We start from the raw sequence: 17,500 nt of genomic DNA, 5'->3' as shown, positions 1-17,500 counted from the left end.
ACACCCCATCTCTTGCTGAAGGAGGACGCTAACTTAACTGCTCCTCCATTAGTGAAGACCTTTAGCTACCTGAACTTGAGTGGCTGATACGAAGGGTGGGACGTTACTGTTAACCTTCTCTATGTGTGTGTGTGTGTGTGTGTGTGTGTGTGTGTGTGTGTGTGTGTGTGTGTGTGTGTGTGTGTGTGTGTGTGTGTGTGTTTGTGTGTGGTGGGTAGTGGGGTTGACAGAGGATAGATACGTACTAATTGTTATTTTGTTGTTTTTTATTACGTATTTCATTATGTATTATAAATGGTCCTTTTTATATTATGTATTTTGCTGATGTGTGTGGCTATGGTACTTCTGTGTGAATAAACGTGTGTGTGTGTGTGTGTGTGTGTGTGTGTGTGTGTGTGTGTGTGTGTGTGTGTGTGTGTGTGTGTGTGTGTGTGTGTTTAGGATATTTCTGGATATTATGCGGTAATACTCATTTTAGTGGAGGTTTTCTAGTACCAATATATATATATATATATATATATATATATATATATATATATATATATATATATATATATATTAATTTAGATATATATATATATATATATATATATATATATATATATATATATATATATATATATATATATATATATATATATATATATATATATATATATATATATATATATATATATATATATATATATATCAAACTACTTTTGCCTTTACTTTCTCACGTCTACCGTCGATTGATATATCTTTGGTCAATAAATCGTGCGTAGGAGACGGTGGGAGACGAAGACGTGAAGGGAGAGCTTGTGGGATTCGTCGGGTAGTAGAGGCAGTTTGGGAGAGAGATGAGGGAGGAGGCATGACCAGACTGGGAAGGCTGTGAGGAAATTGAAACTTAGTGGTGTGAATGTATGAGGAAGAGCAGGTAGATACTAGGATAGCTGGATCCCGTTGCGTCCCTGTGTCTCACGGCTGACTGGCTGAAGACCGGGAAGGGTGTGCAGGGAATAGAAACTTAGTGCAGTGAATGTGAAGGAGAAGAAAGGTATGAGTACAAGTCTGCCTGGGTTCCGCTGCCTCTCTGACTGACTCATGGCCGAAGGGAACATTCCAAGGATTCTGATTAACTTCGAGTTCCAGGAGAGGCTTCACGACTCATTGTCTTGCTGGAGAGACTGAGGGGATGCCATTTGTGACTCAAGTGACTTAGTGACTTGCAATGCAGACTATTCTTGTGAGTGACCCTGAGAATGTTAGGAATTATTTATTGGTCATATGAAAGTGTTAGTGAGTTAGAAGTGAGGAATACATGTTAAGTTCTTGAAATGGACACTTAGAATACCTATTGAGATTTTGAAGTGACTCAGGAGAATTTGTCTTATATATTTGGGAATTTTAATGGCTGATGGACTTTGAGAAATACTCGAGGTTTAGTGTTACTCGTGATGATTGATTTAAAAACACTGATGGAGATCCATAGTGGCTAACGAGTGTTTGAAATGACTCACGAAGACATAACGATTCAAATTTAAAAATATAATATCAAAATGCTTTAAAAGAGACAAGAGTATTTAGAATGACTCAAGGTGTAGAATGAATGAAGGCATCCTGAAGTGAACAGATAACAAGGACTGATTCAGCATGAAGAATAATAAGGAATGAAGAAATCACACGAGGAACTTCATTTCAGGAGATGCAAATAGAAGGAACAAAACACGGAAAACGAAAACACTGATATGAAGGTGACACAAGTGGGTTAAGCGGTGACACGTATAGTCTTGGCTGACCATAGTGGAGTAGCTTTCAATAGTCACTTCTACCTTGTGTTATGTTCCCAGGCAATCTAAAGTCCTCTGATCCGATATAAATTTGTCAATCTTGTTTCATGTTCCGAAAGAAGATTGTCTGCAGATTCTCGGTTTTGTGAGAGGAAACACAAAACACACAGGGATTAAGTGTGGAAGATTACTGAACCTTTGACCGTGACTTTATTTTTGCTGCTTTCTCCAACTTTTCGACGAGGCCACGTATTATTAAGCGCTTTATTCTTTTCTTTATTCTCTTTCTTTATTCTCTATTTCCAATTGTTATAGAGATGATTAGTCAATTCTTTTATAGTTTTTATATTATCTACAATCGTAAAAACACTTGAACCCGTGTAATGTAATCGAGATAGACGCTGAAACGGTAAAGAATACGTGCCAAAATCTTACTCACTTTTCAGGGCATTAAAGAATGTAAAATACCTCAGCTCCTTACAGCAGGATGTAACTAACCAATACCTGACGTGATATTGGACTGTGACTCGGCGAGGAAAATGTTTGTGACAGCGCGAAATTATATTGTGAATCACCAACGACTCAAGGGAAAGAGGAACATGAAACTGTGAGATGTATTAAGATGACTCACTGAAAAATAACGAGTAATATGACTGGGAGGGGATAAAAAAAAAAAGAAGTGTGTATGACAGCGGAGAAAATGTATGTGAATGTATGTGAATTCCTAACGAAAGAAAAGAAAGGTAACGAAATAAAAAGAAATGTAGCTTTTATTACGATGCTTCACAAACATAATAGATAGCAACTTGACTTGTGACTTGGCAAAACTATTTTACGCGTATTACAATTTACACCAAAGAGAACAGTAGTAGTAGTAGTAGTAGTAGTAGTAGTAGTAGTAGTAGTAGTAGTTCTTCATAATAGACAGCCTCGTTAGGGACAAAATAGCTGCTGCCGATTGTTCTTTTCCTTTGTGTTCTTTCGTGTGTCCTCTGAATCCGGTGACTGGGCAGGACTTTCATAATTCAGAGGACTTTGATTTATTTGTGAGGGAACTTGGAATGACTGATGGAAAATTTTATTGGCTCAAGGAAGGATGGGCTGAAGAAGAAGACGGAAGATTCACTCAAAAGGGACCTCCAGCTAACCGACTCATGACTGACTACGAGTAAAGTTTGGCAAGGTTTATAAAGAGAATTTGCAGTGACTCAAAAGGTTGTGAATGGCTCAGAAAAGTTTGTAGTGAGTCAGGAGGATTTGAAGTGACTCGCAAAGATTATTAATGACTAAGAAAAGTTTGTAGTGACTGAAGAGGATTTCTCTGCGACTCCTGGATGTTTGTGATGAGTCAAACAGCCTCTGCAGTGACTCCAGAATATTTGTAGTGAGTTAAAAAAAAATTTTATAACACACTAAGGTTTGCTGTGACTCAGAAAGACTTGTGGTGACTCAGAAGACTTCGTTTAAAATTAGGAAGGAATCTAGTGAATCAGGAAGATGCGTTCTGACTCAGGAAGGTTTGTAGCAAGTCAGAAAACCTTATCGCAACTCAATAAAGGTTTATAGAGACTCGCCTTGTATTTTTTAGTGACTCGGAGAATGTTTATAGAATTTCCAGTGAGTCAGGTAGAATTGCAGTTGCTCAAGAAGATTTGTACTGACTCAGAAAGATTTGCTGGTAAGTTAGAATGGTTTTTTAGTGACATTGCGATTTCTAGTCTATCAAAAGTCTTTCGTAATAAATAAGGAAGGTTTTTAATGTGTTTGAAGGATACGGAGCGATTCAGAAAAGTATAATGTAACTCAGGAAGACAGGAAGGTACATATGTAGTGACTCCGTAAAGCTTGCACTGAATCGGGAGTGAGTTACAGGTTATGTCCAGCTAGAAATGTACATTATGAGTAAGTAAGATCTGTAGTTCACCGCAGCATTGAAGTGACTCACCGGTGTCGTTGGCTCCCGCTGGACGAATTCTCTTATCGTAATTTGCCGGTCCAATGATTTCGTCGATGATCTGCTTCTCCCGCTCCCTGAAGTTGGCGCTGACGGGGCTGCTGCGTGAGAGAGAGAGAGAGAGATTAGTACATTTTTAGAGTCATTTTATTTTTACTTTATTGATGTTGGTAATAAACGTGTCAGTTGTGTTTTGTTGTTGTTGTTTTGTTAGTGTTGCTGTTGATATTGTTGTTGCGACTGTCTGTTGTTGTTGTTGCTACTGCTGCTGCTGCTGCTGCTGTTGTTGCTTCTATTGTTGTTGTTGTTGTTCCCAAATACTTTTCAGAATTGATATCTCAGCATTATAGAATTTTTGTTACTTAATTTTGTTTACGTCTTTCTTTCGAGGAGAGAGAGAGAGAGAGAGAGCCTGTATATTTCTTCGTTAATGTACCATAATGTTCCGTAATCTCACATTTTTATAAATATATTTTAAAGTTATTCATCAAATCTTCTCATTTTCTCAGAGCGGCGTCTAGCAAGTTTTATCTTTTACGTATTTCTTTTTCGTTGTTTTTTGTGCTAAGAGGAAAAGATTAATGAGGACATGTAGGACAGACTTCATCACCAAAGATTATTTAGTTTACATATATGCATGTAATCATATAAATGTCTGTATTTCCTTATGGTCTTTTTTTTTCTTTTTGTTTCCGTGATAAATGTCTGTATTTCCTTATTTTCCGTTTTTCTCTTTTTCTGTGAATTTCCTAACCATTTTGCTACGTTTATTTAATTTTTCATTTTCCCTATCGCGGCTGTTTATCATTTCCTCATCACGAGCATTTCTCTCCTATTTTCACTCTGCTTTTCTTGCCATCATATGTTATTTTCCTCTATTTTCTCGTGACTTTCTTTTGATTTATTCATTTGACTTTTTCATTAATTGTCCCATTCCTCATAATGTCTCTTTTTCATGGAACTTTTTCGTAATTAATTTGTTTTCTCATTAGTCACTTCATCAAGAATTTTTTTTTCATTTCCATTTTCATTTCCTCATAATTCTTTCGCTATTTTTTACTCATTTCGATTTCACCGAAGGAAAGATACACAGTATTTGGCAAACGTGATGTGTTGGCGGAGGCTGTTGAAACAACCATGAATGGCAAGACACACAAATGAAGAAGAGCTGTAGAGAATGGAGCCAAAATGGGAAATACTAATGAAAACTGAAAAGAAGCACGCGGAATATTTTCAGATGAGATGATGAGAAGAGAAAAACAAGAGAGTGTGAATTTTGAAAGCAAGAATATTGTCGCGGTCAAAAGTAGAGTAACATCACTACTCACGTCCACTTTGTGTGTGTGTGTGTGTGTGTGTGTGTGTGTGTGTGTGTGTGTGTGTGTGTGTGTGTGTGTGTGTGTGTGTGTGTGTGTGTGTGTTTGTAATGTATCAATTGTCTAGTTTTGTGAGGGGACTGTCAGCAGATCAAAGGACTTATTGAAGGAAATCAAAAGACAGTAGGAACTTATTCAGTTCCCGGCCATGACTGTAGCTAGCCAGGTTGGAGAGCCAGAGAAGGCAGAGATAAAACTGCACAGGTGTATTTGTGAGAGCTACTGCTGGAGGACATTCAGCTGGACGGCTTACGACTAATACGCTGATAAACTCTGAACCTCTCTGCCTGTTCCTTTTTCTTTTTTGTTTTTTTTTTTTTTTTCTTCTTCATCTTTCCACTCTCCTGTGACTTGAACCAATTCAGAAGAGAAATATCATGACGACTCGAAAAGTAAACTAGCCAACTTTTTTTATTAGTCCTGTAATTATTATTTTTCTTTTTTTTTCAGGAACGGAAAATAGAGCTGATTCTATATTATTTTTATGTGCTCTTGGTCGGTCTCTTTGGTACATAAAGATAGAAAAGATGATTAAATAAGTAACTAGTGGTTGTAGCAATCCATGGTCGCCAGCACCGGTAAGGACGCGGCACATGGGTACAAGAAAGTTTGATGTGTAGGACGGAGCACCGACGTATCAGGACTAGAGAGAGAGCAGGTTCAAGTGAAGTGTCGCCACGGTATAGTCTGATCGGGCAAATTGCGTCGGGCAGGACACTCCACCGACGAGATTATTGAGCGTCTTGTCTTTTATGCAACCAAATACACCATGTGCGATGCAAAAATACCTTTATTGAAAAACATACATTTGATTCAAAACATGTCAAAAACTGAAAAAAGTTTCATTTTCAAATTAACGTGATTGCTTAAAAATGAAGCAAGTATCTTTTCCTTCTCGGAATTGGCACGTCTGACCCTCAGCCTCGGCTCACCTTCCGATCGGCTGCCAAGCTGTCCTTCACGAAGCTCACCACATTGTCGGCTCCCCACGCATTGTTGTGGTGCCGATGACAAATGTCGCCGTCTTACAACTCAGCCCAAGAAAGGTAGATTTTAGTTCAAGTCGAGTGCAGCTTATCCCGGTGCCGCCAGCCTCACCCACCACCACCACCATCACCACTTTCTACCATCGCTCCCTGCGAATTACATTATATTTTGTTAACTAAACGATTCGTTGTACAAAAAAATGAATAGATGAATACATTTTAAAAATCAACGAACACACTGTGCGCCCAATTTTGTTAACTCAATTCCTGCATCTCAATTTTGTTTTGGTCGCTCTGCTGCAAATCATCGTTAGTTGAAAAAAAAAGTGTCAACGATTATGTATAACACGTGCGATATTTGATGCTATATTTTTTTAATCAGGATGGATGTTCAGCGCTCCCGCACACACACACACACACACACACCCTGTAGCTCAGTGGTTAGAGCGCTGGCTTCACAAGCCAGAAGACCGGGGTTCGATTCCCCGGCCGGATGGAGATATTTGGGTGTGTCTCCTTTCACGTGTAGCCCCTGTTTACCTAGCAGTGAGTAGGTACGGGATGTAAATCGAGGAGTTGTGACCTTGTTGTCCCGGTGTGTGGTGTGTGCCTGGTGTCAGGCCTATCCGAAGATCGGAAATAATGAGCTCTGAGCTCGTTCCGTAGGGTAACGTCTGGTTGTCTCGTCAGAGACTGCAGCAGATCAAACAGTGAAACACACACACACACACACACACACACACACACACACACACACACACAAGGGGTGTCGGCTGGAACTGGTTTATTTGTGGTTGAAGAACAGCAGTGGAGATATTAATACCTTTTGGTAGTTCGTTTGGTGCTCCTTGTGATAGAAGGTTCCTGTTTCCTGCGGTTATATCTTGTCACTACTCTCTCTCTCTCTCTCTCTCTCTCTCTCTCTCTCTCTCTCTCTCTCTCTCTCTCTCTCTCTCTCTCTCTCTCTCTCTCTCTCTCTCTCTCTCTCTCTCTCTCTCTCTCTCTCTCTCTCTCTCTCTCTCTCTCTCTCTCTCTCTCTCTCTCTTTTCTCTTGTTCGTTTGGAATGGAAGGTAGGTTTGTTTTACCTTTAGAGAGAGAGAGAGAGAGAGAGAGAGAGAGAGAGAGAGAGAGAGAGAGAGCGAGAGAATCACCACCTCAGCACACACATTCCCTTATCAACATCTGAGTTCGGAGGAGCGAGAAGGCACATCTGCTCAATTAAGACCGTAATTAGAGTGCCTGCGCTGATCTTCGCTTATTAAGGAGAAAGTTAGGATGAGTCGCTCCTTTATAGATGCTGTACTAGACGGAGTGTTGAGTGCCTTCGAGTTGCATGAATCAATAGTAGCTCGTGATGAGTACTGAAACATCATAGTAAGGAAGATGATAGTATTAGTAATTTTAGTAGTAGTAGTTGTTGTAATGATTGTGGTGGTAATGATAATAGAATAATAGTAGTTGCAGTAGCAGTTATTTTTGTTATATTATTGTCGTTGTAGTAGTAGTAGTAGTAGTAGTAGTAGTAGTAGTAGTAGTAGTAGTAGTAGTAGTAGCAGCAGCAGTAGTAGTCGTTGTAGTCGATGATGTTATTGTATCAGTAGTGATAGTAGGAGGAGCAGCAACGATGGCTGTAGAAAAGCAATAGTATTTGTTGATGTTGCTATTATTACAGTAACAACAAAAGCAGCAGCAGCAGTAGTAGTAGTAGTAGTAGTAGTTTTGGTAGTAGTAGTAGTAGTAGTAGTAGTAGTAATAGAAATAAATGCAAGAATATTTTCGTAAAAATCGTGGGGATCATCAAAGCTGGACTGAGCCCGGATTATATCAGCAGATATTTTCGAGGAGTCGAGGAGGAGGAGGAGGAGGGCCGGAGGAGTAGGAGGAAAACTCGAGGAGGAGGAGGAAGAAGACTCAAGGAGAAGGAATGAACCAGAGAGAAGATCTTGGAGAATAGCAGGAGAAGGAAAAACTAAAATCCATATCGGCAATTCCTGTCTTTCTGTTTGTTCCAAGTGCGCGACGTGTTCTATGTAATCCGTAGGTAAGGAAGGTGGAAAGAGAGGTGCTGATCCAACAATTCGTTTGGAAACTTCGTAAAAGGAGTTCTTAAGGGAAACAGGTACTTGCTTCATAGGTTATCTAATCATGTTTATAAATGCTGAGGTACAGTGTGCCGTTTTTGTCTCTGAGAAAATGGGAATTGTGAAATAGTTTCATGATTTCCCGCCGTCCCCTGTCGTCTCATACGCATCAATAATAACATATTTCACTGTCCTTGACATGTTCTGGAAGGTTCAGATTTGCAATGAGGTTGGAGAAAAGTGGATTAATTTATCTAAAATCTTTTATCGATATTCTTCATAGAATAGAGTAAAGACACTCAAACTTAGCATCGCAACAAAAACGCTAATGTGGATGGGATTCCGTATCAAAGCTGCATAACATCCAAACGAAGTCAGATGTGGTGCGTAAAAGCTCGTTTTTCGTCCCGCCAAGTCTGAGTTTCACAGCGCAAAGGTAGAACGCTTGAATATTTGCGGCGCGACAAGGTTCTTTTACTCACTCAACATTTCCACGCCTTGATAAACGAATTTTGATGCTGCGCGGCCTTGCTGCCTTACAGTGTCTTGTACTTTAAAAGATGGCTGCCATTATTCATTGGGCGGACGCGTATCTGCAACCGACTGTTTCATGTGTGTCCGCATATATATATATATATATATATATATATATATATATATATATATATATATATATATATATATATATATATATATATATATATATATATATATAGAGAGAGAGAGAGAGAGAGAGAGAGAGAGAGAGAGAGAGAGAGGTAAAGTTCTTACTGCCAATAACGTCACTATTTACTGAACAGACCAGCGGTCACTAGCAGCCTTGCAATTTCACGTGTCAATCGTTATTGTTAGTGATGTTTAATCAGTAAACAGGGATGTCTTTTACAATAATGTTGTTATTCTCAGGACATTTTATGAACCTCTATAATGTCATCTCTTGGTCTTCGTTGGGATGTAATGTAAAAGGTTCTACCAAAAAATTCCTGTTTTATTATGTATTTGAGCCTTACTACGTGTGGCGTGTTTTGTTTGTGGGTCGCCGGAAGGTATGATGGCAAGGTGTTTTCTTTGTTGAGTTTAAGGAAAAGACCACCATCCATTGATTAAGGAACATAGGAAGAGTAAGAGGAGACCTTGGTAATTGGATAGGCGGAAGACTCGCGTAGATCAAAGCAGCAGTTGGTTAAGTCAGAGAGAGAGAGAGAGAGAGAGAGAGAGAGAGAGAGAGAGATCCCAAAGACATTCTGCATGAGTTATACTTAATGATTTCTTTAAACTAAGAGCAAAAGGAAGACTGCTTTTAACAATACTGTGTGTGTGTGTGTGTGTGTGTGTGTGTGTGTGTGTGTGTGTGTGTGTGTGTAATTCACCACAGTCATCTGCTGGTCGCGTAGCCAGCCTTCCCCAATACGGAGCAACCTTAGAGCTCATAGACCGATCTCTGGGTAGGACTGAGACCAATGCACACTCCACACACCGGGAAAGCGAGGCCACAACCCCTCGAGTTACATCCCGTACCTATTTACTGCTAGGTGAACAAGGGCTACACATTAAGAGGCTTGCCCATTTGCCTCGCCGCTTCCCGGGATTCGAACCCGAGCCCTCTCGATTGTGAACCGAGCGTACTAACCGTGTGTGTGTGTGTGTGTGTGTGTGTGTGTGTGTGTGTGTTTCACTGTTTGATCTGCTGCAGTCTCTGACGAGACAGCCAGACGTTACCCTACGGAACGAGCTCAGAGCTCATTATTTCCGATCTTCGGATAGGCCTGAGACCAGGCACACACCACACACCGGGACAACAAGGTCACAACTCCTCGATTTACATCCCGTACCTACTCACTGCTAGGTGAACAGGGGCTACACGTGAAAGGAGACACACCCAAATATCTCCACCCGGTCGGGGAATCGAACTCCGGTCCTCTGGCTTGTGAAGCCAGCGCTCTAACCACTGAGCTACTGTGTGTGTGTGCGTGTGTGTTTGCGTACGCACGCGTCTTAGTGCCTTGGCGGACGCCTGTTTAGTGGAAGCTATAACAATCAAACTTCATTCCGAGGACTTATCGCATTACCTTTTACTGGCCCATCCACTTTGCTTCTTCTCCAAATGACGTTCCTAAGGAAGGCAATACACCTGAGCTTCATCACGCTGTGTGAAGTCCAGTGAAAAATAAGTAATATCGTTTGATCGTCCATCGAGAATACCTTAAAGTGTGCACTCAGTTGCTTCATTGCAGAGATGGTTTACATTTTATCTATTATATACAGCCTATTCTGCTCAGCTCGCCCGGAAAATACAAGTTGTCTCTCTTGTTAGTCCACTGAGAGTATTTTCTTAAAGCACCTGATTGAATTGAGGAAGAAATGGCTCCTTTTATCATACGAATATACAATATACTGCTTGTTCCTTCTCTCAAGTCGAATATATATATATATATATATATATATATATATATATATATATATATATATATATATATATATATATATATATATATATATATATATATATATATATATATATATATATATATATATATATTTATTTATTTATTTATTTATTTATTTATTTATTTATTTATTTATTCATTTATTTATTTTGCTTCGTACTTCACTAAGGGTATTTTCTTGATTGGCTTTCCTATTTTCCTTGGCCTCTCCCCCAGGGAACAGTTGTTCCGATGTTGTGTTTGGTGCAGCAAAGGGATTTGCCTCGCAGTCCATTGTGGATAATAGGAATGTACATGCGCTTTATCAGGTTAGCGGGTAAGCACCTCACTTTTTCTCCTTATTCCTGCTATCTCTACATGGGACTGCTGTGTCATACTGAAATCCTTGTCAGTTTTGTTTGTATGTGTAATTTTTTTCTGTGTTTTTTTTCTGAGGACTCTGAGGTTTTTTTAGTACGTTGAATTTGTTGATTTCTGCTATTTATTCATTTTTTCTATTTACCTTTTGAGGAGCTTCTGGTGATCACACAGGAGTCTTTACGTAACAGGAAGACTTGCACAACACGTAAGTCAGTCACATCACGTATTCTCCACATTTCCCTCACCCTGAACGCCACGAAGAGGTACGCATTGTATTCCCCACACTTAGTTTCTCATAAAAGATTTAAAAAAAGAAGAAAGAAAGAAGAGAACTACATTTTATATTGCTACGAACTTCAGGCTTTGCTCCCCATCCACTTACATTGTTGGGAGGTTGTGTTGGGCGAACAGACATGTTTTATTAAGGTTTTTCCGGAAGATCTGTGCGTCACTGTAGCGTGTAGCTTGCTTGTCTGAAATGTGTCGGGTCGGGGAGAATAACTAGTAACCTCAGAGTATCGAGAAGCACACCGCGTCTAAAATTTCGTTTCTTTTTTTTTCTTTTCTTTTATCCATTTGGTTTTCTTACTCATTTTTCTTATTCCTGCTATTTTTTTTTTTATTTATTTATTTATATTTTTTTTCGTTTCATGATTTGTGCTTTTAAAAGATTCTAATTTGGATGGTATGCGCTATTCACGGATTCTTGATTTAATGGTTTGCGCTATCTAGAGAATCCGATTTTGATAGTCTGCGCTATTTAGGGACTCTAAATTCAATGGTCTGCGCTATTTAAGAATTCTGAATTTGATGGTTTGCGCTTTTTGGCTATTTTCAAATTTTACAGTTTGCGCTTTTTGACGTTTTTCGAATTTGGTGGTTTGCGCTATTTAGGGGTTGTCAATTTGATGGTTTGCGTTTTTTTTTTTTTTTTTCTTCTTTTTTGAGAACTCAGCTTTTATTGTTGATTTTTTTTTTTTTTTTTTTTTTTTTTTTTTTTTTTTTTTTTTTTTTTGGGGAGGGTGAAATTTGCCTTTGATAGTTGACGCTGTTTGAGAATCTTTGGTTTGGTGATTTGTGGTTCTTGAGGGTTCTGAATCTTGAGGGTTCTGAATCTGATGGTTCTTTCCTTCTGAAGGTCCTACTTTGGAGAGTCTTCGCCTTTTGAGAGTACTGGCTTGGGTAGTTTCCCTTTTCTAGCATTCTGAATGAGATGGCCTGTGCTCTTAATGATAATACGTGATGACTCGCTCTTCTTAAGAATGATAGATTTAGTATTTTTTTTTTTTTTTTTTTTTTTTTGCACTTAATGATCATACTTCTTTATTATTGTTATTATTAAAGTTCCTGATTAGTCTTAAGAATGCTTGATTTTATATGTGTGTGTGTGTGTGTGTGTGTGTGTGTGTGTGTGTGTGTGTGTGTGTGTGTGTGTGTGTGTGTGTGTGTGTGTGTGTGTGTGTGTGTTTTCGCGTGTGAATTCCACTTCTAATGTCTAGCGCTCCTGGAGAATGCCATATTTAGTGTTTTAAGATGTTTTGTTTAGTGGTGTGTGCTCCCGGAGACATGTAAGTGACAGTTAACGCTTTTTGAGGAGTCTTCATTTGGTGTTTGTACATCTGAAATCTGTATTTTGATCTTTGCGCTGTATGACAATTCTGAGTTTTATTTATTCATTTTATTTTATTTATTTATTCTTCTATCCATTTATTTATCTGTTTACATTTATTCATTATATGGTTAAGGATTCTTGAGAATTCTGCATTCGCTGATTGTGCGTTTTGAAAATTCTCTATTTGATGATTAGCGCCTTTCCGGGAACACTTGATGGTTAACACCTTTTAAAAATACTGAATTTAGTAATTTTCGCTCTCCGAGAGTTCTGCTTTTAATATTTGTGTTCTAATGAATCTACACTTGATAAGTGCCACTTTTGAGAATTCTAAATTTGACTTTTAAAAGAGATTTTTGAGATGGTTTTTGTCGGATCATGTAGTGAGAGAGGCAGCACGCTAGCATATTCCTTCCTGATGAGTATGTACACTCATGAACATAAATCGAATAACAAGATGCATTTACTTCAGCTTTCTTTAGCGTTTTTCCCATAACCACCACCTCGGCTTATATATATACTGGCGCCTTCAGATTGTGGTCCACTGACTTTCCTGCTCAAATTTCCTTTGCCCATACAGTATTCATAATAAGATTACTTTCTACGTAAGCCTTGAGTGCATGTGTTGTCTTTTCACACCGGTTCATTTGTAAGGAACTTATTAAGGTTAGTATAGAAAATGAGTCACTTTAGTAATGATTAATGGTGTTCCGAAAATAAACTTCATAAAATGCAGACAAACGCAATTATTGCAACATTAGTGATTTTCTCGACAAAGAAAAAAATGGTATCAAGATGAATGACTGACGTATGTAGAAGTATAATATAAAAAATTTCATGCGTAATTATTTTTTTCTCTTATTTGCTTTTCCGACCAGCAGTAAAGAAATAATGTCCTTTCATTTCGACACGCTGCTTATCTTTGGAATCTCGAATAATCCCTTTTCTCTTTCACCAGAATTTACCTTTTGGCTGCCACTTCCCCCCCACCCCATTACGCGCTTCGCTGTTGCCTTAATGACGCTTTCATGTGTTAAATAAACTGACTGGAAAGAGAACAAAACTATATGCTCACTCACTCGCAGCTTCCGAACACTTATTGGAAAGAGTATCCAGTCAGGTTAGTCAGTTTGGGTTCTAGAGGCGTGTTGATGTTTCCTCCATGAACCACTGGATTGTTTGCGTCGTTCGATGGCTTCACGCCCCTCACACGCACCCAACCGCTTCCCGTCACCGCTAAGTACAAAGTTACGCCTCTGATATAGTGAAAGAATGATAACTGTGGCTACCAATAACGTAAAAAACATTATTACCTGACTGGAAAAAATAAAACATTACATAAAAGACAAGGAGAGGAAATCAACGCTCTGTGTTAATTGTTCTGATTTAAGAGCACGGAAAAGAAAGTTTGCATTAATTGTTATTCTAGTAGGTACAAAAATTGGATTGTCTTTTTTTTTCTTTTTTATACAAATGGCAGTGTGGAATAAGAGACTTTGCGCAGTGCTTTCAACTACAGACATTAAATCGATCGCTGTTTTTTTTTTTTTTTTTTTTTTTTTAAGAATATTATATCACGTTATTCTTATTGTTGGTGCTAATAATGTTCTTAGTTGTGGTGATAATGTTCCCGTAATTGTTGCTTCAGTTGTTGAGGCTGTTCTTTTCTTATTATAGCGACGGCATGACGCAATCAGTATCAAAAATAAATCTGCGAACATTCATATATACTCAAGTTACCGTTCATGCATGCACTAATTCGTCTTTTCTCGTGTGGTAGAAGAAAATAAATCAATCGGGGTTGCTCCACTATAAGAATAAGTCCTTTTACAGTCTCAAAAGAGATTCGTTCACCTTTGCTATGAGAATCAAGTGAACAGAAAAGAAGGCAGATTCACATAAGCGCCGACAAACACTATACATAACAAACAACGAGCAAAGTTTTTTTTTTTTTTTTCGAAGTACACGTAGAATAGATATGGTTCTTTATAGCAGTGTTGAGAGAGAGAGAGAGAGAGAGAGAGAGAGAGAGAACATACGGTGACAGGGATATGTGTTAAGGAAAGAGAGGAATCTCTAAAAGGTTCAGGTACACGTGTAACATTGGAGGAAACACACACACACACACACACACACACACACACACACACACACACACACACATATGCAGAGAGAGAGAGAGAGAGAGAGAGCAACTGACAGGCAGGCAAAGTGAGACAGACGGATAGACAGATAAAAAATATAGAAAAAATAGAAAGGCAAAACAGACAGACAGAAAGACAAGCATAAAACGAAAGAAAGAGAGAGAGAGAGAGAGAGAGAGAGAGAGAGAGAGAGAGAGAGAGAGAGAGAGAGAGCAAAAAATGAAACGTCGATTTCACATCACATATTTATACAACAGTTTACCTTAACAATGTAAAGAACCACTGGATTTGTTAACTTAGCGGAACCTTACTAGCTCTACATATTACGAAGGTAGAAGGAGACTGGTCATTAGGCTATATTTTTTTTGCCAGGATGTCCTCTCTTTATTTACACACACACACACACACACACACACACACACACACACACACACACACACACACACACACACACACACACACACACACACACACACACACACACACACACACACACACACACACACACACACACACACACACACACACACACACACACACACACACGTAGCTTAACCTAACTCGACAAGTGAGCATGTTACGAAGGAAGGAAACTGGTCATTTGAGTTACTTTTGTGTGGGCTTCTCGTCCTTTTATTTACACACACACACACACACACACACACACACACACACACACACACACACACACACACACACACACACACACACACACACACACACATTGAGACAGTTAATAGAGGAAGCATCGTTATAGTCCCTTAGGTAGGATAGAAATAAAGGTAAAAGAGAGAGAAAAAAAAGAGGAAATGAAAAAGTCCCACCCGGAGTTTGTCGGAGGAAACTAGAAAGGGTTAATGGGCTTAATTGAATGGGGGAACTTTTTTGATTTCGAGAAGGAACTAGAAATATCCATTTTTCGGGGCAATGAATAGGCAGTGGAGAGAGAGAGAGAGAGAGAGAGAGAGAGAGAGAGAGAGAGAGAGAGAGAGAGAGAGAAGGGGGGAAAGGGGAAAGTGGTTGTATAATTACCATAGTAACGTCAGTAGCAGCAGCAGGAGGGCAGACAGACGGCCCACGCCCGCCACCGCCTCGCTGCCTGTGTCACTCATGCTGGCGGGGAGAGAAGGAAGCAGAAAATAAGAACATTAATGCCACTAAGACATATGTTACAGCTAGCAATTTTTTTTTTTTTTTTTTTTTTACTCCACCTTTTTATGGCCGTGGTTGTCCTTTGTTGTTAGTTTTTACCTAATTTTATCGTTTTTCCCTAACATTCTTACGCCTGAATTATTGTTTGTATGGACATAAAATTAATAGAGAACTGGTTATTTTTTGTATTTTATCGGCTACAGAACTGTTAGAGACAAATACATAATTAGCTGCCTTAAGAGATAGAGGAGGTTGCTGAGAAACAAACTATTCTTTTGTCGTTCCTAACATTCTTAATTATAAAATATTGTTCGTATGTGAGCACAGAATAAAGATTGAAGAAAGCAGACCAGTACAAAATTTGCTATCCTCAACATTAAAGGAAATGTGGAAAAAGCTAAGTTGTATATTTTTTCTTAAAATTTTTAGTTAAAAAATATTGTTTGTATGAACACGAAGATGTAGAAAGAAATCATTATTTCAGAGACAAGTACAAAATTGACTGCCTTGATAGTTACTGGAGGTTATGGGAAGAAAGTAACTGTGAAAGGGTTAACAAGTTCGTGTTTCATCAGCATACATTATACGTAGATGAGTGTGTAACTACATAAGCATTGATAAAAGTTCTCTCTCTCTCTCTCTCTCTCTCTCTCTCTCTCTCTCTCTCTCTCTCTCTCTCGTCAGTTGTCCAATTACGTTCTTAGGCCCAATTAACCGCTGCTCAACTGGCATACCTGGCGACCTCGCAGATGAAAAAGTCATTAAGCCCGGTGACCTTTGTCGCTCACCTGTACCGCTTCCGACACACACACACACAGATCCATAGTTAGGTTAAGCATTTCAGTTCATTGTTTTAATGTCCCCCTGAACATTTTCAGTGTAATTTTTTTTACATTGCCAAATTAATAAACCGTATATTATTATTATTATTATTATTATTACACACACACACACACACACACACACACACACACACACACACACACACACACACACACACACACACACACACACACACAGACACACACAGGCATATTACATCAACGTAATAATAGAAGGAAATACAAAAGAACTAATCATACGTAAAATTAGAAGAAAAGAAGAAACAGGTGAGCTTTTTCTTTCTCTCTCTCTTTATCTAATTTTATGGAGTTTGTACAGCCGTCAGCCATTTCTTTTTGTTTTTGTTTTGCAGTTTTCTTCATTTATTTATTTTCCTATTCATTCATTCATTTACTCATTCGTTCGTTAATTCTCCATCCTCAGTTTCTTTATGATCTATTCTTTATTCTTTTTTTTCTCTCTTTGTTTTGTTTTTCTTTATTATACCTTGGCTTCTTCCCTTGTTTTATTTTTTTTTCTTTATTTTTTTTTTTACTTGTTCACTCATTCTCACTCCTTCTTTCATTCCTTCATTTTTATCATGGTTTCTTCCTGCCTTAATTTTCTTTTTTTTTCACTATTTTTCCTTCATTCATTCATTCCTTCATTCTCTCAATCATTCATTACCTCTTCCTCTCTCCATTCCTTCCTTCTTTCCTTTCTTTCTTTTTTTTCTTTCCTTCTTGCTTCCTAACTTTTTTCCTGTCAAAATGTACTATCCCATCCTCCGCTC

General features: G+C 38.5%; 2 protein-coding genes across 8 annotated transcripts in view; one reads left to right on the top strand and one right to left on the bottom strand.

Annotated features, from left to right (window-relative positions):
- Positions 1-17,500, top strand: part of LOC123518312 — a 301,357-nt gene that overhangs the window by 211,523 nt on the left and 72,334 nt on the right. The gene's annotated exons all lie outside the window — the stretch shown is intronic.
- LOC123518310 (glutamate-gated chloride channel-like) overlaps positions 1-17,500 on the bottom strand; it is a 51,747-nt gene that overhangs the window by 29,752 nt on the left and 4,495 nt on the right. For 6 of the 7 annotated variants that reach the window (XM_045279053.1, XM_045279056.1, XM_045279058.1 and 3 more), the window contains exons 2-3: positions 15,766-15,846; positions 3,718-3,827 (exon numbers count right to left, since the gene is read on the bottom strand). In XM_045279053.1, coding sequence (XP_045134988.1) covers positions 3,718-3,827; positions 15,766-15,846 — 191 coding nt within the window. The remainder of the gene's footprint in view (positions 1-3,717; positions 3,828-15,765; positions 15,847-17,500) is intronic. The other variant, XM_045279054.1, reaches the window with a different exon arrangement.

The sequence above is a fragment of the Portunus trituberculatus genome, chromosome 43 (assembly GCF_017591435.1).
Source record: "Portunus trituberculatus isolate SZX2019 chromosome 43, ASM1759143v1, whole genome shotgun sequence".
NCBI classification, from domain to species: Eukaryota; Metazoa; Arthropoda; class Malacostraca; order Decapoda; family Portunidae; genus Portunus; species Portunus trituberculatus.
Note: the sequence above shows the minus strand (reverse complement) of the source record. Positions and strands in the feature narration are given on the sequence as shown.